Genomic DNA, 18307 nt, shown 5'->3' on the forward strand with positions numbered 1-18307 from the left:
GGGTGAGGGGTTGCTTGCATTAACAACGGGTTCATTTTTGGAGATGTAAGCGTGCTTTAGCCCTTGTTGCATCACACTGCCCCGAGGCCTTTTGCAAAATCAAATTTTTTACTTGATACGTTGTCCCTTAAGTGATATGTGTACAGCACATTTATTGTTTGCAGTGGTGTTGGAATATGCTGTCCATCCATCCCTCCGTCTTCTAGCGCTTATCCGAGGTCAGGTTGCAGTGGCAGCAGCCCAAGCAGGGAGGCCCAGACCTCCCTCTGCTCATCCACTTCATTCAGCTTCTCCCGGCAGATCCCAAGGCGCTCCAATGTGTCCTTGGTGTTCCCTAAGGTTTTCTGTCGTTTGGACCTGCCCCAGGGAGGCGTCCATGTGGCATCTTCACCAGATGCCCAAGCCACCTCATTTGGGTTCTCTCTATGCGGAGGAGTAGCGGTTCCACTCCGGTTCTCTTGGATGACAGTGCTTCTCACCTTATCTCTAAGGGAGAGCCACCGCTTGTGCCCACAATCTTGTCCTTTCGTACTACCGAAATTACAGATGACCTAATTTTACCTAAACCGCAAATAGGATGGGGAAGATACTGTTATTTTTTAAAAATTGAAAGCACTTTCTTCACAATGCAAGTGACACTGTTCCATTTCTGCTTACCATTAGAAACAGAAATCCAACCAGGGGAGACCGTGGAAGTGCTGACTAGTGATGTGCCAGAGGTGGACACGCCTTGTCCTCCTCCTCCGGCCCAGAGCCCTCCAGCCATCAACTTAGTGCGACCGTCTGTCCCAGCAAGTAAAGGAGTCAAAAGCAGGTTAGCAGCAACAAGGCCCTTGACTGTCAATGTGCATTTAGTTGCTAGAATTGGTGTGTAATTGTGCGACAACATGAAATACATTCTGCTTGTTAAGTATATATGCATGGGTGAATTGTAACTGAGTCATCAGCTGACTGGCAGCTTTGCCTCCCAGGTGCCTCTGCGCTGGAGGTTGTTATCAGTCTTTGCCTGTCTGTGCTATCGATGTTGGTGATGGAGAGCAAAACAGCAGCGCCTGCTGGGATCTTATTAACAAAGCGTGTCTTAGGGTCTTAAAATTTGATGAATATTTATATGAATAGTTATGCTTTTTAGCTCTAAATAGGAGTTTATGTTGTCATGACTCTCATCATTATCGTTGTGGCCCTAACCTGTCTTCATAATATTCTAATGAGTGTTGTGAATACAGATCCTCTGCTTACAAACAGGTTCAGTTCCGACGACTGATGTGATGTGATGTAAGTCAAGTTTTAGCGTCAAACCCAATTCCACACCTTGCCTTACCTTATCTTAGCCCTTACCCCCCAGTCTTGCACATTCACGGGACTTACGGGGTGTCCCAGTTCTCCTGAAATCAAGGGGTAAGGGCTAAGGGTTGCACAGCCCTCAAAACAAAGAGTGGTCGTGCACCGCCCTAGAAACAAAGTTATATAAAGTTCTAAAGAGGCAACAGAGTCTGTGTGACTCAATAGGGAGCTACACCGTGCCGCCGTCTGTCGTCATAACAGAGTGGTGGCTTGCCCAATGCGCCTGTTTTAATTACACTAAAAAAATTTAACGTAATTAATGAAATAAATTAGTCAGCGCCGTTAACGTGTTATTTTTGACAGCCCTAGATATTCCATCCTGTGCTACTACTGTGAATGCCATGTTTTGAATTGTTGATTGTTTCTAGTTATAATGAGCCTTCTAACGCTGATATCAAACTGTAATCTGAATTTCGTCAGTAATTAGACTACATTAGCCTGTTACTTGTAAGTTGTATTTTAAAATTGCTTGTTATAACAAGCTTACTGATAGTGTCCTTCCTCAGTGTAGCTACACGTGACTACGTTTTACTCTGCATATGTATTTTCATGCAGCACACACATCAATAGTTGTTAGCAAACGTTAACAATCATAACTGCTTTCTCTCTCTATTCCAGTGAGCTTCTATGTGCCTTCTGTTACTGCGGGAGTAGAAGCCTGTTGGGTCAGGGGGAACTGCACACGTTCAGCACCACACTGCCGCTCATGAGACGTAAAGATGGAGATGATCCGACGAACGATCACAGTGAAGGCGACACAACCACTGAGCCAAACATGGCTGGAGTGACCACCTCAGGACAGCGGGAATTTACTAAGTATGTTATTTAATTAATTTATTTTTTTGTCCTAACAAAAGGCCCTTCTGACTCTCTGAGCACTGCCTAATTTGTTGTGGTACTCATTGGATAGAACGCTTGAGCCCCAGTGATGTAAGGAGTAGTGGGAGCCATTATATGTTGTGGCAGCTAGCCAAGCCAAAGCATTGATTGTGTTGTGTTGCTGTGTGACTTGTCACCAAGGCCTGCCCCTTGCTTGGGTCGCAGCAGAGAAGGTTGCACTGTGTACAATTGGAATTGATTTGGAAGCTGTGTGTATGGCAGGAAAAAAAGTTCAGTGTCATAATTAGGGACATTGTTTTAATGCCAATGCACCAATTTTACATTTGTTGACCAGTGTCACCTTTGTATAGTGATTTTGTGAGACTCAACAGCAAGCGTCTTTGTGCATATGGATAAGATGGTCTTCTTCCTCTTTGCGCCTCCCACAGATTTTTTCAGTGGCTCACTCTATCCTTATGACCTATCACTTCATTATAGCAAAAACTGCATGTTATTCTTTGTTGTCCGTGTTATTATAGAAAAAAATACTATACTTGACCCTCTGTCTCTGATCTTTTTGTTCCAGCGGGTCTGAAAACAGAGAGGGAGATCCAGACCCAGCGAGTCGATTTTGGGATGAGCTTTCTCATGTCGGCCTTCCACATGATCTCAACGTCCAGTCTCTCTTTGAGTCAGGTAGAAATAAATTAGATTCAGTTTAGTATATTACCTTAAGTCCTTGTCATGTTTATGTAGCTGTCATGTTCTTCCGGTTGTCATGTTCTTCCTCTTTAGCACAAGCAGTGCCTCTGCTGGTTGCAGTCTAGTAGCAGTTGCACAGGATGCACATTTGTTAATCGATTTTATTATTAAGCCCTAGTAGTTACTGCATAAAAATGTTGATTCTAATGTTTTTGAACGACAGGGCAATGCTGGGCACATCAGAGTTGTGCCTCATGGTCCGAAGGTGTTTGCGAGGGCGAGGGACAATCTCTGCTTAATGTGGACAGAGCCATTGACTCAGGGAGCACAAAGGTGAGTCACTGGGCACATCGTTGCTGTAATAGGTTTTAACAGCATCTTAATGTAATGTGGAAGAACCGCTTGGCCTCACTGAGGCACAGTAAAGCTGATGGATCAGGCTGGCTGGTAAAGGTCAGCTTCCGTACTGTGGATCTGTCAGCTGTGAAATGGGAAAAGGTCACGCCACTCAACGGTGCTCTCATGGCGGCTTAGCCTCCTAGCATTAGCAAAGGCGCAGCACTCTTGCTTGTGTTTTGCAGCCTATTGGTTGTTGAGCCTGTCAGCAAATCTTCCACTTGAAATCCTGAGTGGCTTTTCAAACACACTCATGGAAGTAAGAGAAAAAAGGCTCTTAATGCTAACTTGAAAAACATGTTGCAGATATTTTTGATTTAAGAAGAGAATCAAGAAAATCCCACATTTGCCCGCTCCAAACATGCCTTTTTCTTTCTCTTTCTGCAGCACTGTGCATACTGTAAGCGCCTTGGAGCATCCATTAAGTGCTGTGCTGAAGGATGTACTCAACTCTACCATTACCCCTGTGCGGGGGCAGCAGGGGCCTTTCAGGATATCAGGAGTCTCTCGCTCCTCTGCCCAGAACACATTGATTTGGCCGTGCATAAATGTAAGACATGTTTAATTTCACACACAATTAAAAGAAATAATGCAAGATAAAACAAGCAACCAGTGACATGTTCTGTACAATGTAACGCTTATTTTCCTGTTTGCAGTTGATGACGATGTCAATTGCGTGCTGTGCGATAGCCCGGGGGATCTACTGGACCAACTGTTCTGCACCAGTTGTGGACTACATTACCATGGCATGTGTCTGGATATGGCTGTGACCCCTCTGAGGAGGGCAGGGTGGCAGTGCCCTGAGTGCAAAGTCTGCCAGACATGCAAGTATGTCAACTCTCAAAAAATGATTTAACATTGATGACAAAGTGTATCAGAATGATAGAATGTGCTCAAATCGGTATTTCATGGTTTGCAGGAATCCAGGAGAGGACACTAAAATGCTTGTATGCGACATGTGTGACAAAGGCTACCATACGTTCTGTCTGCAACCTGCCATGGATGTTCTTCCCACCAACGGATGGCGATGTAAGGTAGGTGAAACCACATTCTGTACTGCTGGGTCCTGAAACAGAAACAGATGCATTTCATCTTCTAATCGTAAAACATACTGTCATTTTGTTCTGCAGAACTGCAGAGTGTGCATCCAGTGTGGAACTCGAACAAGTGGGCTATGGCACCATAACAGCCTGCTGTGTGAGAACTGTGTCCAAAACCACGACCCGGCTCTAAGCTGTTCTATGTGTGCCTGCATCCTGGACCCTGAGCATCACAAGGACCTAGTCCACTGCCACACTTGCAAGAGGTAAGTTTAAGGTCCCCCATTACTATCATCTTACGTACTGTCTATGTAATGCTATTTCTGTAATATTTATGGATTACACAGACAGCACAGTTGAAGTATCCCCTTAATTCCTTTCCACTCCTTTCAGATGGCTACACATCGAGTGTGAGCGTCACAACTCAGGCCAAGCAGAAATCCACCCCAGAGAGGACTTTGTTTGTTCCAACTGCAGGTCTCCTGCTGCAGAGCGGGCGCTCCAAGCAGAGGATATGGACACTGGCCCAGAGCTTAGCCCTCAGCCAACCTCGACGCACACAGACTCTGAGACTGGACCACAGCTAACTGAAAAGCACACGGACCTAGAACCTGGCAGTCGGCTGCCTCCTGAAATGCACAATGACCCCAAAACAGAATTACTTGCTGTTCCGTTGCACTCGGATCCAGAGCCTGTCAAGGATACCGTCCAGGAAGAAAAGATTTCCACGTCAGCCCAAGAGCTTGGTGGGTTCCCAATTCCTGATTTAGCAGACTTCCTGAGATTCCAGTCTGTTTTCAGAATGTTTTTCATGGGTTTTCCTTTAGTAACAAGACAATCACACATAATAGTCATACATCCCGTATCTTCTTAGTCTCAAGCCATGCAGTCATGAGGTTTGGCCTTGCAATTACTACATTGGGCTGTTGGGAGCCTATCCCAGCTGCCTTTGGGCAAGAGGCGGGGTACACCCTGGACTGGTCGCCAGCCAATCACAGGGCACATAAAGACAAACAACCATTCACACTCACATTCATACCTATGGACAATTTGGAGACGACAATTAACTCACCAAGTTTTTGGAATGTGGGAGGAAACCGGGGTACCCGGAGAAAACCCACGCATGCACAGGGAGAACTTGCAAAGTCCACACAGAGATGGCTAAGGGTGGAAAGGAACTCCGGTCTCCTAGCTGTGAGGCCTGCGCGCTAACCACTCGTCTGCCATGCAGCCCCATTATCAATATGCATATACAAAGTAAATTCGAATAACACAATAGTCCCTTTCAAAGATGAAGTGACATCAGGAGAGTTAGTCTGCCACGTCTTGGGATGATTGTCAGTTAAAGCGGAGCCCTCCATGGCAGCACATCTAATAGGGCCACCTCAGATCTTGTCTGATTCTGTCGGGGCGAGTTCCAAATAGCCGCAACCTGTGCATCGGACATCGTTAGCTGGCCCGATTCCACCCCACCCCCCCTTTCTTGTGTTTTCCTGATGGGGACATAGACAATTAAAATCCTCCTGAACCTTAATGACTCTCCGCTGGACACCTAATTCCATTGTATCATCGAGGAATGGCAGTATCCAAGCATGGGATTATGTGAGTAACAAGCAGCATAAAATCAGTGCGCCGGGGATGCCAGTTGAAGCTGCACTGCTGCCCACACTGTCTAGACTCCGCTGGAGAGGAGAATTGGCGTATCACAATTATGACGGTGATAGCCGTCTGCAAACCTGCCTTGGAGTCACACTGGCTCATTCACAACTGCGTGCTAACTGCCCACAACGCTGAACATCTCTATGACCGTCAGTTACATCATTGTCGTGTCCAATCAAGCATGCTTAAGGGCTTGTCCAATGTAATTCTGCATCCTTAATATTGTAGAAAAAGGAGACACAGCTGAATGTCTTTACCGGAAGCCTGCCATGAAGCCTTTGCTGCTTTCATCAAAGCAGTGTATTTATCTAAACATCACCTCATTCACTGTAGCGTGGGTTGGGGGAGGGTGGGGCATTAATATGAATGAGAGTGTGTGTTCAGCTTGGTCAATAGCTGAACGCTGAAGAGGCTTGGAGGGGCCATCTCCTAAATGACTTTCTGGCATGGGCACCGGATGAGCACCTGCAAGCTGCACAGTCATGAGCCCCAGAGCACAGGCCCTGGGATGTGCTGGTTGTCATGGTTACTGCTTTCCTTGGCAGAGCTGCTTCTGCAGGTGCATATGTGTGTGTTAGTGTCAGTATGACATGGTAACTTGTGAATGGAAATGGTGGGTGACCCCAGTAAACCGATGTCTACTGTTTTTGTATCTTACGCAGTGTGTGTGCTTGCGTGCGTGCGTGCTTGCTTGCGTGTGTGTGTGTGTGTGAGAAAGCCAGGACTGCTTCAGTTCTCTTCATTCTTTAATACCAAACCTCTAATTGAAAGACAGACACTAAGTAACTAAATAGACAGTCGAATTGAGATTTAACTATACCACCGAACAGCAATAAGACCCCTTGGTTTACAACTTTGTGGGGGTGGGTGATGGGTTGTCATAGAATGATTGTAATATGATCGTTCCTTGCCAGTTATATATCTAAGAAATCAATAGAAAGTCAAAACCCACAGCACACTCATTTCAATAACACTGTCACAACTTTAATTTACTTCAGCAATTAAAATAGTCGTTCAGATCAATTAGTTATAGACTTAAAACGATTTGATGTCAAAGTGATGCTTAGCGGTAATGTAATTAGGTATAAACTAAACTAATTTTCTCCAGTGGAATTTGACGTACTAAAGCTTATCTATCAGTAAAGCCATGCATGTAAAATAAATAGTGCCAAAATCATCAGAGTGTTAAAACAAAACACTATAAATTACTACATTCATAAGATTTAGGGTTCATAAATCAATGCTTTAAGCCAAAATACAGTAAATTACTACCGTCTTGCATTTTAACGGTCATAAATTGGCAAGTTTTAGTAGTGCCTGCTACATTCTTATTTATTAATGAACAAATCACACATTACTCTTGGCAGTGCTAGCATCTCCAAAGCAAACACTTGTGTAAATCTCTCTTTTTTTCTTTTGTGTAGAAGTCTCTGTGGGACGAGACGTTGACAGAGAAGTGTGCGAACCCACAGAATTCCAAGCAGGTTTGTTGTGTAACCTTGTGTTTTTGTAAGTGATGCGCTGATATCCAAAGCAATTGTCATAACAGCTGTTTTGTTTTTCAGAAATCAAACAAGCAGCAAGAATCAATGTCATATCGGCTAACAGTCCTGTGGATGCAGTGGTTCTGAGCCAGGAGGCCCAACTTCCTATTGAGGCACAACCAAAACAGGAAATCACTTTACAAACCAAGCCAGCAAATACAGAGACCTCCCCCAAGCAGGGTATGGTCACCCCCAGCACAAAGGATTATAAGGCCATCATCTCAACCACCAAAGAACCAAATACTGTATCAGTACCTCTCTCGGACCAACAAATGGAAATCTCACTGTCCCAGCCTTTGTGTTTGGATGTAGCCATGGCTTCTTTTTTGGGAAGTACTCCTAAAGACCTTCAGGACAGGAGGGGAGATACTTTTCATCAGTCCTCAGTGAAGCCTGACCATGCATCAGAGAACAAGCCACATCTTTCATTTCCCACCTTGTCGGTGGAGGAGAAACCGCTGAAGACAACTGTAGAGCAGTTGGCCGAGATGGTTTCAACTCCTTGCCATTCCTCACCAGTGCTCCGAGGGATAACTCCTCGAGAAACACCTATGACGTTGGGCGACCACGGCATTGTAATACCCATCACTACCCTTATACCACTTACCCCGAAGATTGGAATGGGAAAGCCAGCCATCACCAAGAGGAAGTTCTCTCCTGGGAGGCCACGAGTCAAACAGGTTGGAATCTGTTTCTATTTTACACAACACTGACTGATTGTCTTCTGTTTAAAATGTTGGTGTCTTCTCAACTGCACTATATGACGGTGGTGACACTGGTCTGGTTTTGAGGCTGACTTTACTGTTGAGGTTGTGTATAATGGTAAATGAAATAGTTCTCAGTCCAGGTTTTGAGTACATTTATGGAAACATTTCTGCAGAAAAATGGATGGAGAACAGGTGAAGAACGATACTTTGTCAGTTTTTGTCCCTTTTCATATGATGAAACGTTGACCAAAGCTGTTTACCAACCACCTCCCAACTTCACCAATTTGTTCATTTCATGTCCACATTACATCATCTCACCACCTGGCTGCTAAGAGATGGAAAGTTTGTAGTCGCCAGCAACCACTATTGTCATTGCCATGTACGGCAGTTCCTCATCAGTGTAGTGGCTTGCTTAAAAAAATAGTTCTAATATCAATGCCCCTATTCAAAACTGAACCGAACAACAGACTTGGGAATGAATGATGCTTTAATCGTATAGATATTAGGGATGTGCATAATAATCTATTAATTACTCTTTAAGAATCAAAATTAATTGTTGAATAATCACATCCTGAAGTAATTGAGGCAAACTGGAGTGCAGAACTACAATCAGCAGAGGCGCTGTCAAGTAGTCAGATATTAATTTTACCAATTGATCAAGAAAATGCAGTCTAATTCCCATCCATCATAAATGCTGTAAATGCAGTAATGTTGATAGGTTTTCAATGTAGTGAGTCCCCTGGACTAAATTATGTAGGTCACTGGAAAATTCAGTGTAGTCTCGATGAAAAAATAAATTGTAGTGTTAAACTCCTTTTGATGGTGGTATGGTATGATATTGTTATAATTAACACATGTAATGAATACAACACTGCGCATCACCACTTCTTGTGCATTACAACCTGGACCACAGTGCTCGACACTGAACACGCACCATTTTGTTTTGTTTCGTTTAATATTGAGTAAATGTTGACTGTCGGGAGGAAGGCTGTGCTGCAAATTTACACTGGAACTGTGGCATTCAGCTTACAGAATATCAACTTTGTTGCTTAATTCATATTTGTGTCTGCTTGCTAACTGCTAGCACCTGTGTAGCCTCGCTACTGGCACAAAGAGACTTAATAGCCGAAAAGATGCTCACTCTCTTCTGTGTTCATTTCATATAGAGCCGATGCACACAGACACATGGAGAGTGAACCCTTTTGTCATCCAGACGGTGTAGCACAGATAGTGCAGACGTGCATACACTCACTTGATACACTCAATAAATCAATATATCCATTATTGTGACAGGCATTATGACAACAAAAATAAGACTTAAGGCATTGTACTGCCAATATCTTTGTTGTCATCATTGTATTTGTCCGGACACGCATACCTTTAATTGTACCAGGTGACCAAGAAACTGAAGAAATGAGGGTGGTCTACTTATGTTTTAATGACCGTATTCATGTAGTCTTTAACTTATGGTTATTGACAATTTTATGGTCATAAATGAAAAATATATAAATCACGGCAAGTGATGTCACTGAAACTCTATCAAAAATAAAAATGCGAGTGACTGTCACACATCGACACGAAAGAGACCAGTATCGAACTGTGAAAACTTTTTTTTAATGAGGTTGCAAAAATATCAAATAACGATAAGCTGTACAGTGGAACACATCTCAAATGCTCCCAGGGTTAGAATGCAGCAACCATTTTTTTGCGAGTTTGATTTTAAACACAAGTTTTTGTTCACAATGTATTGTTTTACATGGGGCATCCCCTGGATGCATAGATCGTTAGTTGACTCCGTCCTTTCAGATTTCATTGAGTCATGTACTTAGCACCATCACTGAAAATGATAACTCAGCCTAACACCTTTTGTTAACTAAGCTAGAGGAAGTCTACTTCAGGTCTTCCAGTAGATGACAGCACATTTGTCTGTGCTCCCCTGCTGACGCCATTTCTCCGCTTGTAAAAGTCAAACTGCATCATTTCAAGGCTGCTTATTTGTCTCGATGCTGTAGCTGCATGAATGACAGTTAACACAGTTTGGCTTTGCATTTAACATCTGTACTAAAAAGAAGCCAATGTGCATGGAAACCCAAGAGTCACTTTAACACAACAGTTAACAATCTATGTTTGCATTGTTGCATAAATAATAATTGGCATATGGCTACATTACAAACTCACAACATCTCACTCTAACATCATTCTTTTGTACATTTTATTTTTTTGCTGGCTTTGTTTTTACTTTGCTGCATTTTGTCGCCCTCCTTCCCTCCCTCTCTCTCTCTTTCTCTCACTCTCACTCTCACTCTCTCACCTCCCCTCCCCCTGCCTTAGGGTGCATGGAGCCCCCATAGCAGTGTGAGTTCCCCCTTGTCCTGGTCCCCAGACCAGCCAGAGGGGTGGGATGTCCCAAAGACCAGGCATTACCCTGGCATCCCCGGCTGGAGCATCAGAGTGGTAAATACCATGGCTCACCAGATGATCCCCTGGTTACTGTAGTGACATACACCCTCTGAGTGTTCTTGAATGACACTATAGTTGATATGATTTCCTACATTAATTCTCAACACTTTGCTGAGTCGGAGCAGCTCAGAGGCCAATTGAAAAACAAATACTGCAATAAATAGAATAGTTTTTGTATTTGCAGTGGCCATTAGAAACACACGGTATGGACATTACAGAGAAATGTTGATAATAATAGTGAGCAATCATTGTTTCCTGGCAGATTTTGGTCAAATATTTGTCTTATTATGATTTTAATAACACTATAAATGTTGTAATCATAGCCGGAGGGGAGGGCAGTTTAATTACCTGAATTGCAAAGTGGATTGAAAGCAGGTGATAATTGGAGAGAGGCTGTTATTGCCAAAATGTGAAAACTTCATTGTTTTAACTTTAAAGGGGACCTATTATGCTCACCCACACAGAAAGCTTCTTAGGTCTTCCAGAATTTGCACCTATTCCAGCTGTATTTCCTTGGATTTCCAGAACGTCTGTCTTAATTTATTTACTCGAACTTCTTTCAGGCCTCACTTCCAAATGTACGAACCTCATTATCTGAAACTTTGGCATTGTTTAACACAAGAATACACCATTCTAGCTACATTTATTGGTCAGAAAAGTGGAAAAAGCACAACAGGTCACCTTTAATGATTTGGAGTACTTAGAAAGGGAAAGTGTAAAGGCAATCTTTCTTTGACCAAATGGTCATTAACTAACAAGTATATTGCACAAGAGGCAGCAACAGAACCAATGTTGTTATACCGCTGACGACTCATAGTAAACGGTAAAGCAAGTGTAACATGCACCATTTCAAACCAACAGCTGAGAAGCGTAACCAACATTTTATAGCCCGTGCAGCAGTAGATCAACCTGCTAAATGCCAACAACTCATGATGTTCAAATGCAGCTACTGGCCTTGTTGGATTTTTAGGTAGATCAATAGGTTGCATTTCAGCCACACCTGTGTTGATGCTGATGTTTTTTTGACACATCGCTCATTAGAAACCCTTATTTGCTTTCGTAGACCATGCACTGATTTATTCAGTAGAGCCATTCATTGGGGCATTTGCATTATCTACTTTTGTCGGGGGATTTGTTTGCGTTTTTTGATTTAGTCAGTTGTCTTTGGACACTAGATCATAGTGTATGTATTTTCTCATCTAGGATCCATTTCGGGTTGAATATGTAGTATTGAAAGTCTGTCAGAAGTTCAGTAGAGTGGACAAGTTTTGGGATTAGAGCCGGTCGTGGAGTGAAAGGTTTGACATAATTTCGATGAAATTTGCAAGAGCTATTGTGAAACTTGTATTACTACTATATTTTTAATATGGTACGGCAAACACTGTAGAACATCAGTCTCTCGTATTGCGGCTCTGCAGACAGACTGTTCAGAGATGTCTATTTTGGATTGTATGTTGTATTGAAGTCAGCACCTGGCAGTTATATACAAACCTAATTTAGTCATTTGACGTAGAGAGACTTTATTGTGCCACAAGGGAAATTAAACCTATATTTAACTGTTTGAGCAATGTTAGCAAACTTTAGAGTTAAGCAGGATTGATGGTGGTAGTGTAGTAGTTCCCATACCTAAATTTGCAGCTGGCCTTAATTCCTGCTCACTGTGTGGTTCACGGTTGCCGTCTGATTGACTGGTGATCAGTCCAGGGTGTACTCAGCAGGTATATTGAAAATAGATGTTCCCACGCCCACAGTGGGTCTATATCCACCTCTCACATGTGATGGCGTGCATTTGCTGATCGTTACCTTTCTTCCACAGGGTCGAGGCTCGGGCTTCCCAGGAAGGCGAAGGCCGAGAGGAGCCGGTTTGTCGGGTCGGGCTGGACGCGGCAGGGCCAGGGGCAAGAGTGGAGTGTGTCCCAGCATCATCAACCCTGGGGTAGGTGTTTTAGTAGCAACCAAGGCAAAAAAGTTATATTTTTTTTAATATCCCTCAATATTTCCAGGTAATAACTCTGTTACTCTGTTGTGAATAATCATGCCTCTCTTTTTTTCACAATAGATCACCACAATTGAAACACCGTACCCCATCAAGGAGGAGGAGGAGAACGCCATGCACAATACAGTTGTGATATTTTCCAGCAATGACAGTTTCACACTCAAGCAGGTGCTTGCTTGTTTTTCAATATACCCTTTACCTATACCTTTACCTGTATGCATTCAGGCTAACAATTACATTATTAAACATTACATTGTTATACTGTGCTTTTTTTGTATTGTTATCTTGGTCAGTTCTTCATTCAATGGGTTACCAATGACTATTTCTTTCCTGCAGGACATGTGCGTGGTGTGTGGGAGTTTTGGCCTTGGTGCAGAAGGCCGTCTTTTAGCCTGTGCTCAATGTGGCCAGTGCTACCATCCGTTTTGCGTAGGCATAAAGGTATGCTCCGGTTCCCATTACATTAACCGGTAGATCACAAAGGTAGTGTGGGTACAGATTACTTGAAACAAACAAGTGACAAGTATAAGATAACCGGCTAGCTGCTGAAGTTCTAGGTGGTTGCCTAGCAACAGTGCCAACCAAAGCAAAAATGATACAGGCCTTGAAAATCCGGGTCCAAAATCAGAAAAGGCCAGTTAGGCTGTTGGTTGAGGAGGATGGTGCATCGGATGTAGGCCCAATTACAGAATTTGAAGATCTTCTCAAGACTAATCATTTGATGCTATTTCACACCTCAAAGTGGGAGATGAGAGAGCTACCAGCCTGAACTGTAGCACAAGCAAAGCAAGATTTAAGGCCTGCTAACACAGATTGGATATGTACAAGTGCAGAATTACAGTCTCAATGGAAAAACCCATGGCAATCCATGATGAAGTCATACACAAATAGAGCACTGCGCAAGGACACCAAGACACTACAGGTGATATCAAGGGATGGCGAGATGATAATGCTGCTTTGCGTGCTGTTCTTAAGGAGGTTAAAAACCCTATGGAGGAAATTAGAGCACTTGCAATGATATCAAGGTTCTGCGGGATGTTATAGTGTTAAGGCACTATTGGATGAAAACGCTGCTTTGATGAAGAGAAAGAAGCGATGGAAACAAAGGAAAATATCTCTGAGCAAATTAAAAATATGATTGAGGAGATGTATCAAGAGGCCGCACGGTGGACAAGTGCTTCACACGTAGGCCCACACGTAGGCCACATAGTCAATGCCATAAAACTATAAAGCAGAATAATATAAGATACATACAGTTAAAATGAAGTCAGCAGTAGCCTATCCAAGCTGACTAAGCTATCATAATATATTTTACTTTGATTTTATTCACAAACATTCATTCAAGAAACATGGAGGCCTATCTGTTTAAAAGAGAGGTTGATTTTTCTATTCAAATTTATACTTTGTCCTGTTTAGTTATGTTGCCCTAAAAGAGTGACATTGTTTTTGTACTATAGCTGATTGTACTGTTCAAATTATAAACAAAAACTATGATTTTTTTTTGTGTTTATGTTCCATAGAGTATCGTGATATCATTATCGTGAGCCATGTATTACAAATAGTATCGTATCATGAGGTACCCTGATATTAGTAGGTAGGAGGAGGTAGATCTAATAAGTGGCATAGAAAATGAATGGATGGATAGATGTTTGGCAGATCTTTGGACAGTTGGAAAGTTTCAACATCCCGGCTCTACTTTGTACTTCACACATTATATATTTATGTGTAAAAAGCATAAACCTTAATGTTTTGTGTAACATTGCATCCACAAATGTGTTGTTACTTCCGTCCTCAGATCACAAAGGTAGTGCTCAGTAAAGGCTGGCGTTGTCTGGAGTGTACAGTGTGTGAGGCCTGTGGCCAGGCCACCGACCCCGGCCGCTTACTGTTGTGCGACGACTGTGATATCAGCTACCACACTTACTGCCTGGACCCTCCTTTACAGAATGTACCGAAAGACAGCTGGAAGTGCAAATGGCAAGTCATGTCAAACGTGTCATACGCGGCTGTCCTCTATGAAGTGAAATTGGTAAGAATGACCTCAGTCCTCCTTGTCCCCTGCAGGTGTGTGTCCTGTACGCAGTGTGGCGCTACCACTCCCGGTCTGAGGTGTGAGTGGCAAAATAATTACACCCAGTGTGCTCCCTGCGCCAGCCTTTCAACATGCCCTGGCTGCCAAGTTGTTTACAGCGAGGGTACCATCATTGTCCAGTGCAGACAATGTGACAGGTGTGCAGCTTTTTTTTTTTTTTTTAAACCGCAGTAAAACTGGACAATTTCTAAACCTCTTTCTCTGTCCACAGGTGGTTTCATGCTTCCTGTCAAGGTCTGCATTCAGAGGACGATATTGAGAAAGCTGCAGAGAACTGCTTTGATTGCACAATGTGCCAAAATTTCAAGACCACTAAAGGTATGAGCAGTCTCGCTGTATGGGGGTTGACTTTTGAACAGTACCTGTTTTTAAATGTTACTGTTCTGCAGTTGTGACCAAAACCAGAGACACCATTGAGCCAGCAGTCATGACACAGATTGTCACCAAAGCAAGAGAAATGGGTAAGCTTAGTAGGAGTCATACAAAAGCCATAAATATACATTCAGGAGGCTGTTGATCTACAGATGACTTCCATTCCCAACTGTGTAATAGTGACAAATATCACTATTGTTTTTACACATTTATATTATTGTTTGGTCTTCTCAGATTTGTCGAGGACTTACACCCAGGATGGAGTTTGCCTGACTGAGTCAGGGCTTTGTCAGCTCCAGAGCTTGTCTGCCACTGCATCACGGCGCAGGAAGCCCAAGCCTAAGCTAAAGTTGAAGATAATCAACCAGAACAGTGTTGCGGTCCTTCAGGCCCCCTTAGAGCCGCTCTCTGAGCATTCTCGTGATGAAGACATGGAGGACAACAGAGGTATATATTCCAAAACAGTACTAGCTTGCACAGTCAAGGTAGACAATGCTATTCAACTGATTAGATTATATACATAACTTCTAAATGATAAAGGTCTACTAATTAGTAGATTATGCTGAGAAACTATGTAAACCTAACCATATTAAACGTATGTGACTTATGAAACCATATGTGATACCTTCACATTCTGCCTTGGGCGATAAGATTAAATCAGGAAGCATCCACAGTTGAGTTAACAAGCAAATGAAATGGAAGTTGATTCCAATCAGGCTAATGTCTTTCTACTGAGTAGGGTTCAAATAGATTTGACCCCACTGCTGTCTGTGAGGGAGGTGGGCGTGTCATTAGTTTTCACTGCTTGTGGGCTGTCACTTTATCAGTGTTCTCTGCGTGCAGTGGAGACGGAGCTCCTGGATTGCGAAGGGAAGTCTGACTCCAGCCCAGAACGTGAGCCCGCAGAGGACGACTCTAAGGGGGTCGACAGCGGCAAGAAGAGGAAGAGGAAACCGTACCGGCCGGGTAGGGCACCTGATTGAAGGAGACAGCTCCTCTGAGGCGTAAAATGCGGCAGCCTGATGCAATGTCTGTAGCAAAGTACTGACATCTCTGATGGACCAAGGGCTCTATGTAGTGTTTCTCAGCTGGCAACAACGGTTTCAGCCATACACTTCAATGCCAGACATTGAATTTGTCATGGAGATCAATAAAGTATCTGCCTATCCCTATCCAAATTTTAACAAAAAGATGATCTGTATCTTTTCAAGGCATCGGTGGGTTCATGGTGCGCCAGAGAAGCCGCCCAGGTCAAGGTCCAGGCAAGGCTAAACGAACCCTGTGCAGAAAGGACTCATCTGGCTCAGTGTCAGAGTGTCACCTTGGGAAAGAAGAAGGTCTGTGTAGCTTTGTATAATATAATATATATATAATATAATATAATATGGTATAAAAGTGCTTTCAATTAACAGCCGCAATGCATTTTTCCCTTTTTAGGTGGGGGGTGGACCGATGCGCTGCCAAACACTCCTGTGGATGAGACACCTTCCGGAGCAGAAGTTGCGGAAAAAATCAAAAAGCGCTACCGAAAGAAGAAAACCAAACTGGAAGAGGCCTTTCCTACCTACCTTCAGGTCTCAGTCCATAAATACTATTTGTAAATATTAATACAATGCTTATTTTCCTTAGATAATAGCTACATTAGCATGGTTAATGTTCTGCAGATGAATTTGTGTATTGTAATGTAAAGTCGTGCCTTGCCATATCTTAAGATTAACTTCTGTTTTGCCCGGAGCAAGGTTGGCAATTCAAAACGCATTGTGTGGAAAACACACAACTTTGAAGAACATAGTCCCTTTGCAAAGGTTTATTTTTTTTAACATGCTGAAACAGCTCTAAAATATCATTCTCTTTAAATTGCTCTTTGTCTGGATTGTGAAGTGACCAGAAAAAAAAAACTTAAATGAAGATGGCTTCAATGTTCCTTGTCTCAAGACAGTATCTCACTGTCACCTTGTGTTGGCCAAAACACAAGATATATAATGTGTAGAAAGCCACAAGCAGCTGTCAGTGCCGCTCTATATCACACCACAACGGAAGAGGGCGGTGCTCTGTCAAACCTAAAGGTCCAACTCAATCCAAGACATTGCATTAATTATTCAAACAGTAACACATTGGGCTTTTAATGTGTCCCAATGCAGCTGGGACTGCCACAGTTACATGTCGTCTCAGATTGTAGATGACTTGTGGGAATAAGTGGTTTGTGGGGGTACATAGGTGCTGACAAAAGTGAGGTCAGCTGCATTATTACTGTTGGTTTATGTTTTCATGGTCCTTGAGTGCATTTATAAAGCTCTCTACGGGGAAGGTGTCTTTGCTATAATGTTGTCAGGTGATGACTGATCTTGAGGAGCTTGTCAACAAAGTGCTTTGCCTTGTCGTGCTCAGGAGGCGTTTTTTGGAAAGGACCTCCTGGACAAAAGCAAGCAGAGTAGGCAACAGGGGGTGGAGTCGGGCTTTCTAGAAGAAGGGCAAAGTCAAGTTGAGAGGAAGCGCCTCACCACCGGCTTCCTGGACTCTTCGTCAGACCCTCTACTCAGTGCCTCTGCAGCATCCCACTCTAACAGACCAGTTGCAGCACGTACGTAAAAATCATTCAAGAACATGGCACGGTTTTGACGATATTTGGATTTTCGCCTATCATCCACAGTCCTTCTGAGACATGAACATGTGAACACTTTATCTTTTCTGTGCATCCTAAAGATAGACAGCTAATTAATACATGTGATGGGACACATATTTTGCAGTTTTCCTTTAAGTTTTAAGTCTCCCACAATCACTCTGCTCACCTCTGTTCCAATGGTATTGCAAGTCTATTTACAGTGCTGCCACTAGTTGTACTACCATTTCAAAGTAAACTTAACCTTGCTTTCTAAATGTGTTTCAAATTCCCACAAGCAACATGCTGGCAGGGAATTTTATGGGTCCAAATTGCACAACAAGCTGGTTGCTACTATTTGATGAAATGCATTAGCTTTATAGATTGTACATGATTGCCCTCATTCAGTTGTTGATAATTGGTTGCCATCTCTTCCCCATGTACAGCAACGTCTTACACAAGTAAACACACACACAGCTTCCACTCTTCCATAAGTGGCTAGTACCTGTTTCCAATAAGTTTAATTTGTTTTCATTGTTGCATTCTATTGGTTGTTCTCCACTCATTTCCATTTATC

The 18307-nt window shown here is 43.0% G+C and overlaps 1 protein-coding gene across 6 annotated transcripts in view; it reads left to right on the forward strand.

The window, feature by feature from the left end:
* Nucleotides 1–18307, forward strand: part of kmt2cb (lysine (K)-specific methyltransferase 2Cb) — a 61095-nt gene that overhangs the window by 16830 nt on the left and 25958 nt on the right. For 5 of the 6 annotated variants that reach the window (XM_058066382.2, XM_058066381.2, XM_058066379.2 and 2 more), the window contains exons 4-27: nt 664–814; nt 1963–2160; nt 2750–2859; nt 3089–3198; nt 3649–3811; nt 3918–4089; nt 4181–4295; nt 4392–4567; nt 4695–5047; nt 7385–7444; nt 7526–8184; nt 10543–10665; nt 12488–12607; nt 12731–12835; nt 13004–13108; nt 14463–14644; nt 14732–14896; nt 14971–15077; nt 15149–15220; nt 15366–15578; nt 15975–16097; nt 16343–16468; nt 16569–16705; nt 17520–17712. In XM_058066382.2, coding sequence (XP_057922365.2) covers nt 664–814; nt 1963–2160; nt 2750–2859; nt 3089–3198; nt 3649–3811; nt 3918–4089; nt 4181–4295; nt 4392–4567; nt 4695–5047; nt 7385–7444; nt 7526–8184; nt 10543–10665; nt 12488–12607; nt 12731–12835; nt 13004–13108; nt 14463–14644; nt 14732–14896; nt 14971–15077; nt 15149–15220; nt 15366–15578; nt 15975–16097; nt 16343–16468; nt 16569–16705; nt 17520–17712 — 4038 coding nt within the window. The remainder of the gene's footprint in view (nt 1–663; nt 815–1962; nt 2161–2749; nt 2860–3088; nt 3199–3648; nt 3812–3917; nt 4090–4180; nt 4296–4391; nt 4568–4694; nt 5048–7384; nt 7445–7525; nt 8185–10542; nt 10666–12487; nt 12608–12730; nt 12836–13003; nt 13109–14462; nt 14645–14731; nt 14897–14970; nt 15078–15148; nt 15221–15365; nt 15579–15974; nt 16098–16342; nt 16469–16568; nt 16706–17519; nt 17713–18307) is intronic. The other variant, XM_058066384.2, reaches the window with a different exon arrangement.

The sequence above is a fragment of the Doryrhamphus excisus genome, linkage group LG6, assembly GCF_037039965.1.
Source record: "Doryrhamphus excisus strain RoL-2023G ecotype Guam linkage group LG6, RoL_Dexc_Guam_v1.1, whole genome shotgun sequence".
NCBI lineage: Eukaryota > Metazoa > Chordata > Actinopteri > Syngnathiformes > Syngnathidae > Doryrhamphus > Doryrhamphus excisus.